The 16484-nt window shown below is 38.2% G+C and overlaps 1 protein-coding gene across 1 annotated transcript in view; it reads right to left on the bottom strand.

Annotated features, from left to right (window-relative positions):
• Positions 1-12355: 12355 nt before the first annotated feature.
• DNAI4 (dynein axonemal intermediate chain 4) overlaps positions 12356-16484 on the bottom strand; it is a gene marked incomplete at its 5' end in the record, with an annotated part of 76511 nt that continues 72382 nt past the window's right edge. The window contains 1 exon segment of the mRNA XM_080800291.1: positions 12356-13865. Coding sequence (XP_080656417.1) covers positions 13821-13865 — 45 coding nt within the window. The 3' untranslated portion in view covers positions 12356-13820.

Genomic DNA, 16484 nt, shown 5'->3' with positions numbered 1-16484 from the left:
GGAAAGAAAGATTACCTCGCCAAAAGCCATTATTTTAATAACACAATATAAACGTTGTCCTGAGCCGTAAAAAACATGTTAACACACGCTAAACCTCCACCATTGTTGGGTATCAGCGCTGGTCTTAACAGTTAAGAACCAGCAAATCGGGCATGGAACAGCAGGCAGGGCAGCCCACACTTCCTAAGTCTCGGCTCGACATCACCCAAGGCTGCTTTGAGCCCTAAGGTCCTTCAGTGGGCAGCTCTCCATCCATTAAATTTCTTCCCCTGAGGAATCCACCTTTGCGGGGGGCGGGGGTGAGGTGTCAGGGGAGGGGGGCGCGGGTTGTGCTGTGCTTCCCTCAGAAACTGGCTCACTAGGGAGCTGGAGGTCATTTCCTCACTCAGCTGTATGGGAGAGAAAAAAAATCAGACTTCCTCAGAGGGCCCTGACAAAGAAGGAAGGTAGCCGCCAAGTTCTACGCCTGGGGAAATGCACTGGATTTTTTAAAGGAAATTGAATCCTACACATCCTTTTCTTTAACTCTTGGTCTGGTTTCCAAAAGATTAGACATTCCGGGGAGAACTCGGTCTTCCTCACCCTCCTCATTTTGTGGAGGAGGAAACATGAGAGCAGAGAGGGGGGATGACACAACCAGTGGCTGGGGGCCAGGGTGTAACTGAGTCAGGGCTCGCCTTGCGTCGTACTGGCTTCCTCTGCTCGTTGACCAGCAGCCTCCAAGGTATTAGTTATGTGCTATAAATAAAAAAAAACACACAAACAACAAATAGCCCTGGGTATTCCCTGCAAAGCTTAGCAGTGAGGAAGGAAGTGGAGTTTAAACCTCTATGTCTGCAAACAGAAGTAGTTCCCATTGTTATCGGAGTGTTTTTCCCAAAGTCCTCCCTCAGTGTATCGTGGTTCCAACTTACTTATCAGTACCTTGGCATACTGGCAAGCACCAAGAAAACCTACATGAAGGAATGCTGATTAGTAAACCACTAATGGGTTGAAGAAATAATATGTGAAAAAATACTCTGAAAAATGCTCTGTGAAAGATTAAATACACGGCATTATGACGTCAGTGGTGGTAAATAGAAAGGCTTACACAGACATCCATTCCACCTCCCCATGTGTTTCATAGATATTCCAAATGTATTCTTTCTAGTGCATTTTGGTTTGCTGACGCAGAGATGGATAAATAGTGGTAAGCCTGGTAAATTTGCTTACTCTCTTGAGATTAAAAACCCTTATTGTATCTGTTAACATCTAGTAACTATGAACCTCTCATTATGGGAGTGTTAAGTTCATAATTTTTCAAGAAATTAGACCACCAGAATATGAAAACTGTGGGTCACTTTCTAAAATATTTTTGTTTAACAAAGTCATCTGAAACTACATTGAAACCTTTACAATGATATATGTCGTAGCAACATTTATTATGTAATCACATTTTCCTTTTTTAACTTTTTATTGTAAAACTATAACACTTATGATTAAAATAGTCTTAAATAAATTCTACCTCACACTTTAATATAGGATTAGCAGAAAATTCTAGTCAAACTTCTTGAATTGAAAATGAAGAAATAAATAGTGAAGTCGGTCCCCTCAGTATTTTTGAAACACATTAGGCTCCTTCCTATCTTCAACATCCTGATTAAATAATTCCTACTGAAATTCCCACCAGAATTCCACGTCATGCCACTCCTCATAACTCCCCAAACCCTACAGGTCCTTTAGGGCCTCTATCAAACACCACTGTCTCTATGGTGCTATCATTTATGACAGTGGTTCACCATCTACTTTTTCCCCCCTGAGGCACAGTAGAGAACAAAGACCTCAGCTCCGGAAGCCAGATGGACCTGGTTTGCTCCCTCGCCACACTACCTACTAGCTGGGTAAAAAATTTCGTCCCCAGTAAAATGGTAAGTGGGGGTAATATTACTTACTTCACAGGATGCTTATCAGCAGACTGAATGAAATGTTGCACATGAAACTACCTGGCCCTTAATAAGTGCTTAATTACGTTTCCTTCCATCCATCCTTATTTAATACCGGCCTGAATTCCAACTTCTTATATTCTATGTTATCTGTGCGTGAAATCACATGCTTCTCTCTAGCCCCCATTGCACCGGCCACAGCTGGTGAGCTCATCCAAGTACTTACGCAATCAAATGACTTCAAGCTGGAGACTAAAGCAAACGAAGTCCTTCTTTTCTGAACCGGTAGCAAGCTCACTTTTTTCCCAGGCCAAATTCAATTTGTTTTGATAACTAACCCCTTAAACTGATACAGAAGTGGCTTAGAAATCTAGAGAAACAGGTGCTAAAAAGAGCCTGGAAAAAAAAAAATGAAAGAGTCACATGAGTTAATGTTACTTTGCTGACTTCGAGGGATCCCTTCCAGGTGCCTTCTCCACCTGGAACTAGCACAGATGAAGACGTTGACTTTTATGAACTCTAGCCCACAGAGCTTCATAGATACCTCACTCTTCACTTCTGAGATGGCAAGTAGGACAGGGAATAGAATTAAAGTCAAAGGGAGCCCTTCATCCCTCAGCCCACAGACCTGAGGATTAAATAAGAATCTGATGTGGAGAATATTGCCAAATAAAGTTCTGAAGTTACCGTCATGCTCTTGTCAAATTTATACCCATTTTCCTGACATCTTATTAGTCAGAACCTCGTTTTAACAATATTTGCGAAGCACAAAGTTTACATCATGAAGTTTTGATAATGTGCTTTTATCATTATTGCTAGTTATTCCATGACTTCTGAACACTGTCACCATTAGCTCCATCTGTGAGAAGACAATAAACAGAACGCTCTCCTGACAACTAGAAAAACACAGGCTCTGGAGGTAGCCAAGGAGGACTTTCAGTGTCAGCCTTGTCAATTACTGAGTAAGATGGGACAAATTTTAAACCTTTTAAACTTTGATAACCCTATCTCTAGAATGGGAGAACCTATCTCATGAGTGAGTATTGAAGGCAACACTTCTCTCAAAGCCATGAGAAAGCTAACTTAAGAACTCACATTTTTGTGTTTGGGTTTCAATCTTCACTTAGAAGATCTAGAATCTTAATCAAGATATTGAACCTCCCCAAGAATCCTTCTTTGTAAAATCGTGATAGTAACTGCTTCTTAAAGCTAATGAGATAAACATTTATCTTCTTCTCTCCCCATTGGGGTGGAATAGAAAAGATAACTTTCCTTTAGAACATAGAATTCCTCTGACCAGAATCCTTCTTCTTATCCTTCATCCTATGACTTAGGCATGCAGTTATCAATACATAGTTTTGTAATAGAAAACTGAATACATCACCCTCAAGGAGCTAAATAGTGAAATTTCTCTTCTGGTAAACTTCCTAAAAGTACTCATTTTTACAAAGCTCTTACCTAAACTGGGAATGATGCAGTTTGAGATCTTAAAGAGTTGTTGACCCACTTTGTAGCAAATTGAAAAATTATTTTTTAAAAAATTGATTCCTCTTCCGTGATCTCTGGTTGAAAAAAAAAAATCCCTTCAGCCTGTGATCAAAATCATATCACCCATACTTCTTGTGACATTGCCATTTTTCTGTACGGAAGCCAGAAAATGGAACAAAATAACCCATGCTCTGAATGAATGCATTTCTGACTCTGAAAAATAAATATTATTTCAAAGAATTGTTGCTTTCTCAATCTCTCCGGCTGCAGTATGGGGAACTGACTAAGGGGAGCAAGATTTGAGCCAGGAGAAACAAAAAAGGCTTTTGCAATGATTTAGATGAGATATGATGTGCTCTAAACTAAAGTTATTGCAGAAAGGATGAGGAAGTTCACAGTATTCAAAATATAGGAGACTTGGTATTGATTAGGTATCAGGAATAAGGAGGCCCAAAAATGGCACTTAGGTCTCTGGCTTGCACGACTGGGAGGTTAGAGGAGAATCATTTGCTAAGCAAGGGACCTAAGGGCCAGGAATGGTTTTGACTACAGATAGAGCGCCTCATCTTTCCCTAGGTCAAAGTTGCGGGTGAATCTGTCATGTATCAACTCCAAGGGAACGTTTGCATGACCAGGTCCTGCACACCCGCAACATCAGTAATTATTTACCCATTTATCACCAACATCTTCCCTTCTTTGGAGACTCATACTGTGCATCTTGATAATGCCAGGATTAACATAGCACTCCAATCAAGATGCAGTCAGTGGCTTTGAGCTGGGCTTCTGCACAAGCCAGGAGAGACGTATTCAGCCAAGGGATAATCCCTGCCCTGGATGTCAGATCCACTCTGATAGCTCTGAATGCTGCTACCAACCTGACTTGATCCCCCTTGGCTCAAAACAGTCTTCTCTTCTGCCAGCTTTGCAGGCCTCATCAGGGCTTGCCTTAACTGGGGACACTAATGCAAGGCCAGTGGGACCTGAGCTCAGCCGGTGACCAAATGGAGGCAAGCTAATCAGCTAGGTCAGTTACCTGGTAAAAAGCTAACACCAATAATGAACGCCCTAGCTGTGGAGCTTCAACTTTCAGAGCTTTATGATTTGCCATTTGTGAATTGAAAGGTTGAACTGAATTACCTAAGTGCTCCCTTTGAACTTGAAATGCTAAGTCTCGTTATACTTGTCTGATTCCTTTACTCCCGATCCAAAACCTTTCCATGGCTCAGCACTACCTAGAGAATAAAATCCAAACAGCCTGGCATTCAACGCTCTTCACTCAGGCCCCCAAATATCACTGCTTCCAGATAACTCAAGGTCCAACCAGAGAAGATAATCAAAATGAAAATGAATCTTTCCATCTTCCGACCAACAAAAGTTTGTTGCTTGTTTCTCTAACTGGAGCACTTAATCCTCTTTATTTGGAGGTTGACGTGACTTTTCCCATCTCATCTAAACTGCAACACAGGGGCGCCTGGGTGGCTCAGTGGGTTAAAGCCTCTGCCTTCGGTTCAGGTCATGATCCCAGGGTCCTGGGATTGAGCCCCGCATCGGGCTCTCTGCTCAGCAGGGAGCCTGCTTCCTCCTCTCTCTCTGCCTGCCTACTTGTGATCTCTGTCAAATAAATAAATAAAATCTTTAAAATAAATAAATAAATAAACTGCAACACAGTTTACTATCTGTGTGGCTTTGAACATGTAATTATCTTCTCTGAGTTTAGTTTCCTCATCTGTGAGGAGACAATAATCTGCATTTTATGTTGTGAAAATGGAATGAGGTAACATGAGTGAAACACACAGCATCTTATTAGATGTTGAATAAACAACATTGGGGAGGGTATGTGCTCTGGTGAGTGCTGTGAATTGTGTAAGACTGATGATTCACAGACCTGTAGCCCCGAAACAAATAATACATTATATGTTAATAAAATAGTTGATGCACATACCTCCAACACTTTCCTATATTTAGAAATAGATTTATTCTACATTAAAAAAAACAACTCAATAAATTAACTATGTGATACACAAGAGAGATTAGAAATGCGATTTTTGGTTACAACTAGCTGCTATGGAAGGCTGTGGATCTCAAAACTATCCATAAATTTGCACTGCCCTGGTCTTTTTCTTTCTTTATTCTTTCCTTTCCTTCTTTGTTCCTTTCCTCTTTCCACAAATAAGTTCTAAAAGGCAGCACCTTAGAGTACTATTTCTGAAAGTGTTTTCTTTAGGACATGAGTCTTTGAAGATAGTCTTTGGAAAAAAAAAATCTTATGGATATCTTTTTTTGGAGATTAATAATGCATATTATAAATAAGGCTCGGAGAAGACTTATATTTAAGAAACTTCTTCAATATGTTTAATTCAAAGTTTCCCAAATTTATTGACCCTAGAAAATCTTTCACCATGAAATTTACTAGCATCTGAGTTACTCATAAATTACTAAAGGAGATATATTTCTAGTTCTCTTCTTTTCAAGCACATGGTAGGATTCTGTTTTTCTGTTCTTTATAGTTGGATGTGGCCATGTGACATATTTTGCCAAATAAAAGCTGAGTGAAAGTAACATGTGTCACTTGTATCTGGCATTTAAGGATCGGTGCATGATTCCTCAGTTCTCCCTCTCTCCATCTTGATGACCAACAACATTTTGAGAGAATCTGGTCTCTGAGTCAGAGCACTACAGGGCAGGGCCACCTACTCACCTGTAATGAACATATAATGTAAATGAGGAACAAATTCTTTTCATTTACAACCACTGAGATTTCGGATGCCTGGATGGCTCAGTTAGTTAGGAGTCTGCCTTCAGCCTGGGTCATGATGCCAGCGTCCCAGGACATTGGGCTTCTTGCTCAGCAGAGAGCCTTCTCCCTCTCCCTCTGCTACTCCCCACTGCTTGTGCTTGTTCTCTCCCTCTCTGTCAAATACATTTTTAAAAATTTAAAAATAAATTTAAAAATAAAACCACTGAGGGGTGTCTGGGTGGCTCAGTGGGTTAAGCCTCTGCTTTCAGCTCAGGTCATGATCTCTGGGTCCTGGGATCAAGCCCCTCATCGGGCTCTCTGCACAGCAGGGAGCCTGCTTCCTCCTCTCTCTCTGCCTGCCTCTCTGCCTACTTGTGATCTCTCTCTCTCTGTCAAATAAATAAATAAAATCTTTAAAAACAAACAAATAAATAAATAAAACCACTGAGATTTGGTGATTATTGGTTATGGTAACATACTCCAACTTATCCTGACTAGTATAATTAAAGTTATTTACATCCTATAGATGTAGAGAATGTCCATATGATTCAAGTTTTTTAGATCAAAGCAAAGTTAAGACCAGTTATTTGGCCTCAACTGGAATTAACTGCCATGGGCTCAATCTGATTGATGATATGAAGATCCACAATTAACAGGAACCAAAATTCCAAGTTAACAACCAAAAAACGGATTGAGTAAACATGTATTTCATCTATAAATTGCTTACGAAGGCACTGTAGCTACAAAAACACCTACTACATGGTATTAGAATAGGTTGGCGTGAGTTGTAAGTACTGTCTGTGGCATTCAGATGTGGGAAATCAGATCTCCATTCTGCCATTTAACATCTAATGTCCTTAGGAAAGTGTCCTTAATGTCTCTGAATCTCAGATTTTTCAATTGTAAAATCAAGATAATAATACTGACTTCATTAGGGTGGTTGTCAGGATTAAATTATGCAGAGTACTGTCAGAGTCTCTAGCACAAAGGGAGCTTTCAATAATTGATCATTCATGGTAATAATAAGGATTCTAGTTCTACCAAACGTTACACTGATCATAGTGGCCTTGGTGTTAGAATGCTAGAGTTTTAATACTGGTCTTGCAGTTTCCAGCTGAGAGAGTTTGAGAAAGCAGTTTAAACTGTAATTTGATTTTCTAATCTGTAACATGGAAAAATATCACAGGATCAAATGAAGCAATGTTAGTTATAGCACAGATAAATTATAAAGTATACCACATATACTTATTTTATGATAATGATGATTATAAGATCACTTTAGAAATTTGTTACCAAACATTACTTTATTTTTATTCATGTTTATTGCTTTGAGAGGGTGTTTTCATCAGAGGGTACCACTATTCATCCAACTATTCCTGGAGTCATTCACAACTCCTCATTCTCCCTCTCTCTTCCCCAATTAAAAACTCCTTCCTGCAGACACATCCATTAAATCACCAAGTCTCATAGATTTCTACCTTTTTCTCTGTGACCCAACTATTCTTCTCTATCCTCTCTGCCATGATCTCAGCTCTCACTCAGAGACGGCCACAGCCTTTCAACCGGTCTATATCGTTCATTAAGCCATTGCCCCCATGGCTGTCAGAATGATCTTTCTAAACATGTGCTTGTATTATTACCCACTTTGAAAACTCTTCAGTGGCTTTCCATTTTCCTCATGTGAAAGTCCGCATTTCCTTGCTATGGCCTACAAGACATTTTGGGATGGGCCTGTGTCTACTCAGAGGCTGTCAAACTCTCAGTGGTTTAGCTGTACTGAAAACCATTTGTGGGAAGTCCGTGCTTTCCCTCTCTCTCTCTAGGCCTTTGCACCTGCTGTTTTCTTCACCTGAAACCCCCTTTTGCCCCTCTTTAAAAACTCATTAACTTCTAATCCACAAATATCTGCAGAATAGGTATTGAAACATCACTTATTTAGAAAACTTGTGGCATAACTTTATGGCTAAAATTTTTTTAATACTCACTTTAATAATAGAGCCGTTAAGTGCTCTATCAGTAAGAATTTAAATGAGCAGCTAAAAATGTCCTTAATGATCTTTAGAAAATAGTAATTGATATTTAAAGCTTCATTCTGTATGGACAAAGAAGCTATTTTCTTTTTATGTTTTTGTTGTTATTTTGGGTTTCTAGAAATTTAAAAGCCTGATAAGTAAATTGTAAATGCTCAGTAAGTAACTGAAATATATAATAATTCAAAAAATTCAGTAAAATTATATCAGTGAGTTGTGATGTAAGATCCCTAAAATATCCTGGGATACTTTTTCCTTCCTGATGGGATAGCACCATATCTTTTTTTTATTATTTTTTTTAGGGTTTCATTTATTTGACCCAGAGATAGAAAATACAAGTAGGCAAAGCAGTAGGCAGAGGGAGGGGGAGAAGCAGGATCTCCGCTGAGCAGGGAGCCCAATGTGGGGCTTGATCCCAGGACCCTAGGATCATGACCTGAGCCGAAGGCATATGCTTAACTGACTGAGCCACCCAGGCACCCTGCACGGTATCTTTTAATAGCTGACTTGTTCAAAGAAATACAGACACGGTGATAGTACATTTTTCATGAGTTGTTCTGGATGCTACACAAATGTGTCATCAATTTAGAAAAAGCAGAGCTTATTTTGATAAGATTCATAACAATGTTTTATATGTTCCAACTTAATGGCCATGTTCTGCTTTCTATTTAACCCAGGAATTAGTTTCATATAAACTGTTAGCCTTTTAGTTTTACCACCCACTGAGTATGCCAACCCAAGCAAATGAAGGCTAATAGCCTAGTAAATGTTCTATGGATTTGAGGGTGGACTTGTACATTGCAGTAAATCCTGAACAAACCAGACACAAAGCCCAAACAGAACAAATGAGATCATTAGCACAATCTGTATCTCCTGAAGGAGGAGCGGGGCCATGCAAGGACTTAGCCAGCTGCAAGGGCAAAGAGGTTCTCAGACCAAGAAGTTTGAATGTGGTCTGGGATAATCAGAATGAGTAACTACATTGTGCCAGGAATTGTGTTAAGTGCTTTATAGTGGAGGTAATTTGCAACAGTCAGTGGGAGTACAAACTCAAAAGTAGCAGCAATATTCACCTAAAGAAAGTCATCATAAATTGGTTTTCAGTTTTTGTCGTGAGGTGGAAAATTGATTTTATGTTGTTACAGAGCAAAGAAAATTATGACCTATGTTTACCTGATTTTCAAGGCGGATTTTATGTTCTGTTCGATTTTATGATATGTTTTTCACAGTTAAAATGTTTTACCCTCTGTGATGTTAAGATACTTTGTTAGGATATTAAGAAAATCATACTTCAAATATTAGATCATATTTTAATATGGGGTATGCATGAAGCCAATATTTTTCCCATTATTTCAATCATTCATTCATTCAACAAATATTTGTTGCAATAACCCCTCTGTGGAGGTAGTGTTCTAGGTGTTGGAGATACAGTGATGAACAAAACACGTAGTCCCTTCCCTTAAAGAGCTTACAGTCTAGGAGAGGAGGCAGACTAAGCAAATAATCAGACCAATATTTAGCACAGCAGGTGCAAATCTCAATTCAGAAACTCAGGTGTCCAAGAATATATATTCTATAATTCAGTTTCTAGTCCTAAGTCTTCATTCTACCCGGGTGGCAGAAACAAACTACGTACACACAAAGTTAATAACAGTCTCTCTCAGATTTGCTTCCTTTCCTTTCCCAGGACATAAATCTAGCATCTTACTCTCTGCCAAGGCCTGTCCATCAACAAATTGTTGCTTCTTGGTAGGTCATTAATCATCCTCAGCTTCCTGGCTTTTTTGGTTCCAGTGGTCTTTGTTGCTTCTACATTATCACTCGCTGGATTTTTCTGAGGCTCACTGCACTCCCTCCTAGGCCTTTCTGCTTCCTGAACAACGTTATTTAGAAAGAGGACATAGGTCCCCTCTGCTCTATGGATTCATTAGAACTCTCTCTTTTCCTCATTCCCCACCTCTTCCAGCCCCACAGAAACTTCACATTTCCCATCACGTTTAAGATACTTGGAGCAAATTTAAACTAGCTGGGTGGCAGGTCCTGTAGAAGGGAGCTCAGGAAAAGCTCTCTAGAGATGAGAAATTAACTGAGATCCGAAGGGGGAGTGAAGAGTTAACATGTTGAAGGGGAGCGAGGGATGGGAAGGAGGGTGTTCCTAACCGAAGGGATACATGTGGCAAGGTCTGACGCAGGAAAAAAAACTGAAAAGCTAAGTTATAAGCATCATCATTTAGGGACAAAACCTTAATTATAGAAGAATATATACTCTTGTGCTTTGGTTACGAGAGCTCAATGAACCGTATAGATATTGAGCATTTACTGCACACTAGTGGAAAATGTTTAAGAACTGCTCAAAGCCTTGGGCTTGAGTTTAAGCCTGACCAGTTACCAGATGTATGGTCTTTGGTAAATTATATCACCTATTTAAGCCTTAATTATATTACCTGGAAAATTTTATAATAACATTACAACTACTTTCCCTGTCTGTCTCATAGGATTGCTGTAAGGGTATAATAATAGGTGTGAATGTGTTCTACAAACTGTACAGAACTTTAACATGTACATTATTACTAGTGTGTTGTTGATAATTAAATCTGTTCACAGTACAATCCAAGATTTTCTTTTAGGGAAACTTTTATTGAGACAAAATGGCAAATACACTTCTCATTTGTAATTTTAGGTAACTACACAGAAGTGAACCAAGTGAACACATTTTGATACACAATTATATTATGAATATAATCTTCTTTCCTTACAACAGTTGCAAGAGCAGCTAACAGCTTACTCACAGGCAATAATGTAAGTTCTATATGAGAGATGCCTGGTAGAGAATGACCAAATAAAGTAATGAATACCTAGCACAAAATAAGACTCTAACGTGAGGTCAGTCACCACTTTCTCTGGAGACCCCTAATTAGTCCAGTAGGGGTGTGTGTGTGTGCGTGTGTGCATGTGTGTTTGAAGGATGAAATGAGATGGCTAACTGCTAAGCAGAACTCTCATTCAATGCTTAAAATTCTTTCACTGAGGAAATGCATATTAAACATATTAAAACAACAATGAGATATGACTACACATCTATTAGAATAGCCAAAATGTGGAATATTGACAATACCAAAGCAGGCAAGGATATGGAAAAATAGGAGCTCTCACGCATTGAGAGAGGGAATGAAAAATGGTATTCAGCAACTTTGGAAGAGAATTTTGAGTGGGTTTTGTTTTCTTTCCTTTTGTTTTTGCAAAACAACATACTCTACAATCCAATAATCATGCTTGTCAGCATTAACCACAGGAGTTAGAAACTTATGTCTACAAAAAATCCTGCACACAGATGTTTATGGCAACTTTATTCGTAATTGCCAAAATTGGGAAGCAACCAAGATGTCCTTCAGTAGGTGAATGACAAACTGTGATATATCCAGACAACGGAATATCAATCAACACTAAAAAGGAATGAGCTATAAAGCCGTGAATGGACATGGAAGAACCTTAAATTCGTATTACTAAGTGAAAGGAGTCAATCTGAAAAGGCTATAGACACTATGATTCCAATTATATGACATTCTGGGAAAGGTAAGACCATTGAGACAGTAAAAGATCTGTGATTGCTGGATTGGGGAGTGAAGGAAAAAATAGAGCACAGAGGATTTTTAGGGCAGTGAAAATGCTCTATATAATACTATAATTTGGGTATATGTTATTATATATTTGTCCAAACTCATAGAATATACAAAGTTAAGGGTGAACCATTATGTAAACTATGGACTTTGGGTGGGGGCAAGGAGTATATGGGAAATCTCTTGTACCATCCTTTTGATTTTGTTATAAACCTAAAACAGCCAAAAAAATCCTAAATTTTTAGAAAACTTCTATGGGATAGAGTTTACTAGTGAGAATCCAAAGCCAGCCCAGAAAGCCAGCAAAATAATTCCTTCTGTAACTCCAAGGTGAAAGATCTTAAAATAAAAATTGGTGCTAATCTAAAAGCATGGGAGAGTCTATAAGATCAGGGGTGAGAAGGGTAAAATGGAATAGGGTCAGTGCTTCAGGGCCAGTTGCCCAGGGTCTAAGAATTATAAAATAGTTTTATTTTTTGTTTAGGCTTGATGACCAGTGATGGTAGAATATGTGAAAATTTTTGGAAGATCAAAAATAAATAACAAAAAGAAACATTTTTTCAAAGAAATCAAGTTTTTATTTTGTTACACAGAGTGTTATGGAAAGTCCAACCTTTCAGAAAGACAGAGATGAACCGCAATGAATTCTATCAGCAGAAAATTCGTAATTCTTATTACCTGACCTAAGCTCTCAGTCCACTTGAGAATCACCTTGCTTTTGTTTAAAGGATGGCTCCAAGGAAATAGAGACTGTGAAGTAATAGACACTTAAAAAAGGCAGTTTCAATTGTTGCACAGATTCCATTCTTAGTTTTATTCATACTTTTTTTTTTTTTTCCCCAGAGAGTTTAGTGAGTTTCACATGCCTTATCGTTTGCTCTCCACTTGGAATGCTTTACAAAACAAGCCATACCGTCCTATGGCCTCAGCTAACAAAATGCAGGACTTGTTCTAACAAACAGCATGGAACAGGCTGAGGGAGTTGCTGCCTCCCACTCCTCCTATATCCACAAGCTAGCTCTAGAACCTTTCATAAGATAACATCCTGATGGGGGCGCCTGGATGGCTCAGTGGGTTAAAGCCTTTGCCTTCGGCTCGGGTCATGATCCCGGGGTCCTGGGATCCAGCCCCGCATCAGGCTCTCCGCTCAGTGGGGAGCCTGCTTCCTCCTCTCTCTCTCTGCCTGCCTCTCTGCCTACTTGTGATCTCTCTCTCTCTCTCTCTGTCAAATAAAATAAAATCTTTAAAAGAAAAAAAAAAAGATAACATCCCGATGCCAACTATAGATTGAGGACTTTCTATTTTCTCTCTGGGCCCACTTAAGTTTGGGCTTAAAACCCATAGCAGATTTGGAGCATGCAGAGGAGGGTGCCCTGATGTGTCCCAGATTAATTTTTCTCCCTGAATTGGGAATGTGATGCCTGGTGGCTAGACAAAGCAAATTTGACATTTGCCATGTCAAAGGTCTTTTGCTTGTCAAACAGTCTAACAAAGTTTCATAGCTTCATTTCTTTCAAATTTAGGATAAAATTCTGATTTAAAGTTTGGTGTAAGAATCCAATATTCTCATAACACTAATACATGTGTAATTCATAAACTCTAGAAAATAGTTCTTGGAAAGCGGAAGATTTAAAAGTCTATGGAACTTCATCTTGTAAAGATTTTTGGTATAAGTAATTCTAATAATTTCCAAGCTTTGTTTCTAATGGAATAATAATTTTCTGACTGATTTGGATATTTTATAAGTACACATATGTAGTTATATATACTTCAAATAAGACTAAAAATATTAAGAAAACTTCAGCAAAACTCTCACAATTAATCTAGATCTCAAACTAATTACATATCTCTGAAATAAAAGTTTATTAAATTTATGTTAAGTTGAAATAGAGGTTATACATAAAATATCATTTTCTAACATCAAAATCCCAGTTTACTGCATACAAATTGGATAATTGGACATTAAACACTGTTTCTTTTTCTTTAAACGGCAACAAGAGAAAATATTAGTAATGATGAATGATCCTTATTGGTTTGGCTTGGGTCCAAGCAAAGTATTTATTATATCTCCCTGAAAGGAAAAAATCAAATAATTAGAATGCAATAAAATATAAATTAAGAGATAAAGGAGTCTTTAAAATGCCATTTAAAATTTATAAATTAGCGATACGTATGAAGGGCACCCAATAAGATTGTAAAAAGTAAACAAACCAAAGCAAAATTAAAGAGTAACAGTTACTTCCTAGTATAAACCTGCTTTTTCCTATGAAAGACTCTGTTAAGGGAGTTTGATAAACAAATTTATAAGGATTCAGTTAAGGGATCATTTTGATGGCTCCTGTTTAGCCTTAATATCTAAACCTCAGTTTTCTCATCTGTAAAATAGTTTGTGATATCAATGGTATCTTAAACTCTTTCCTGACCTACAGTGCTTAATTTAAAGAGAGTTGAATATCTGAATTTCAATGTGGATTTTATGTTTAATTTAATAATAATAATCTTTGTACCAAAGAAGTAAAATAATAATCTGCAAGAGGATGAAACCAAAGATGGTAGGTGAGTTTTTAAGAAAGATATCGTGAAAAGTTGGGAATTGGAAACAGAAGACCAGAGTTTTCTCTACTACACAGTGAAGGTGATCTTAAGAAAATCACTGATAGCTGGGAATCATAGTTTCCTGGAATGTATAATAGAAATATTAACAACCAATTTATAAATACCTGTGATGGTATTACATAAGTCAGTCCTATCTTCTAGCCTATACTAAGGATGACTGACACAAAATCAGTTGCCAAGCTTCTTCTCAAACCCACATCTTTCCAGTTCAGTCTCTCACTTGGACTAACGTAGATCAGTACTGTAATTAGTTCACTGTTGTATCCTTAGCACCTAAAAGAGACCCTGTCACATAGTATATACTCAGTAGATATCTGTTGAATGAATGAACAGTCTATATGTAAATATCCAAAGGACAAAGAAAAAAATGGCAAACATTTATATACTGAAACTTAAGAATAGATATAGTATCCAGGAGTGATTCTCCACAGGCTGCCTCCAGAAAAAAACAGTTGCTTTGTGCAATGCCCCACTGAAATTAGCTTCTGCTAAGTACTTAAACTGTAATTCTGTTCAGCACAAGACTTAGGCCCCCAGCAACCAACCACATCCCATCAGGAGAGGAGGCAGTGCTTCAACAAACAATAATGCTAATGTGGTGGTAAATCCTGTTGACAGCTAGCTCTATCATAAAGTTATCATTGCAAGGCTTGGACCCCGCAGTCCTGATCATGCCAGGCATCAGGCGGATGTTACCCCTAGCCACTAACCCTGAGTGGGTAGGATAGGAGTGTTACACCATGTCATATCACAGAAATATTCTAGTCCTTGAACACTTTCAGGCAGTGTCAGAGTTTCAGAAATCATTTTGCTTAAAACATCCACAACCCAAGGATCAAAGTTCTTCTCCTGCAGTGCAAGCCACAGAGGATGATGGGCAATGTAGGGACAAGAGGGAGTCATGGTCCTATACTTATACCATGGTCCTTGATATACCTCAATGGGTTTCCACCAATGGATCCTGCTCTGCACACCTCGTTCATGTGTTACCTTGTACTTTGCCTTTGTAAAACCAATATTCCTGTTGAAGTTCCCTTTGTCCCCATCCCTAATCCTGTTCTTCCTTCATCCTCCTCTTCCCAGAGGCAGGCTTTATTATAAATTTGGTGTACATCTTTCCTATACAATGAAAACATAAGTCTTCCAAAATTTTGATTTACCTTTGGTTAAAATTAATGGAGAAATTATAGGACATAATGTTACTTGATATCTTGATAGGAAATAATGATTTGACGTTAATTACTTTGAGATTTCAAATTACTATTTGATTATAATTCTCCTCTGAAAAGTTCAGGAAAATTTGTATCAGGTAAGCTTGTGTTTGGCTGTAAGTAATACAAAATCTGATTAATAGGTTTTTGTTGAATCTCCTAGAAAAATAACCCTGAACCTTTAAAATATAATGACCAAAAGCATGAAAAACATATTTGTATTAGAAAACTGTATTTATTATTAACGCATGGAATATATTTGTTACAAGGAAATTTTGCTCACTACTTGAAATCATTAACACACATACACACACACACACACACACACATTTGTCAAAAATGTTCAGACTCAGCTTAGCCTTCTGCTTCTAGAGCATAGTGCCCAAAATAAAAGATGTCTCAAACCATAAGAGACTCTTAATCTCAGGAAACAAACTGAGGGTTGCTGGGGTGTATGTGTGGGGGAGGGATAGGGTGGTTGGCTTATGGACATTGGGGAGGGTGTGTGCTATGCTGAGTGCTATGAATTGTGTAAGACTGATGATTCACAGACCTGCACCCCTGAAGCAAATAATACATTATATGTTAATAAAAAAATAAATGAAAGATGTCTCTAATGTGTATATATATAACACATCTTCTTTATCCATTCATCTTGATGGACATTTGGGCTATTTCCATAATTTTACTATTGTAGATAATGCTGCTATAAACATCAGGATTCATGTATTCCTTTGAATCAGTGTTTTTGTAAACACTGGGTTGTGTAAACATCTAGTAGTGCAATTGCTGGACTGTAGAGTAGTTCTATTTTAACTTTTTGAGGAACCTCCATATTATTTTCCAGAGTTGCACCAGTTTGC

The sequence above is a fragment of the Martes martes genome (assembly GCF_963455335.1).
Source record: "Martes martes genome assembly, chromosome: 4".
Classification (NCBI taxonomy): domain Eukaryota; kingdom Metazoa; phylum Chordata; class Mammalia; order Carnivora; family Mustelidae; genus Martes; species Martes martes.
Note: the sequence above shows the minus strand (reverse complement) of the source record. Positions and strands in the feature narration are given on the sequence as shown.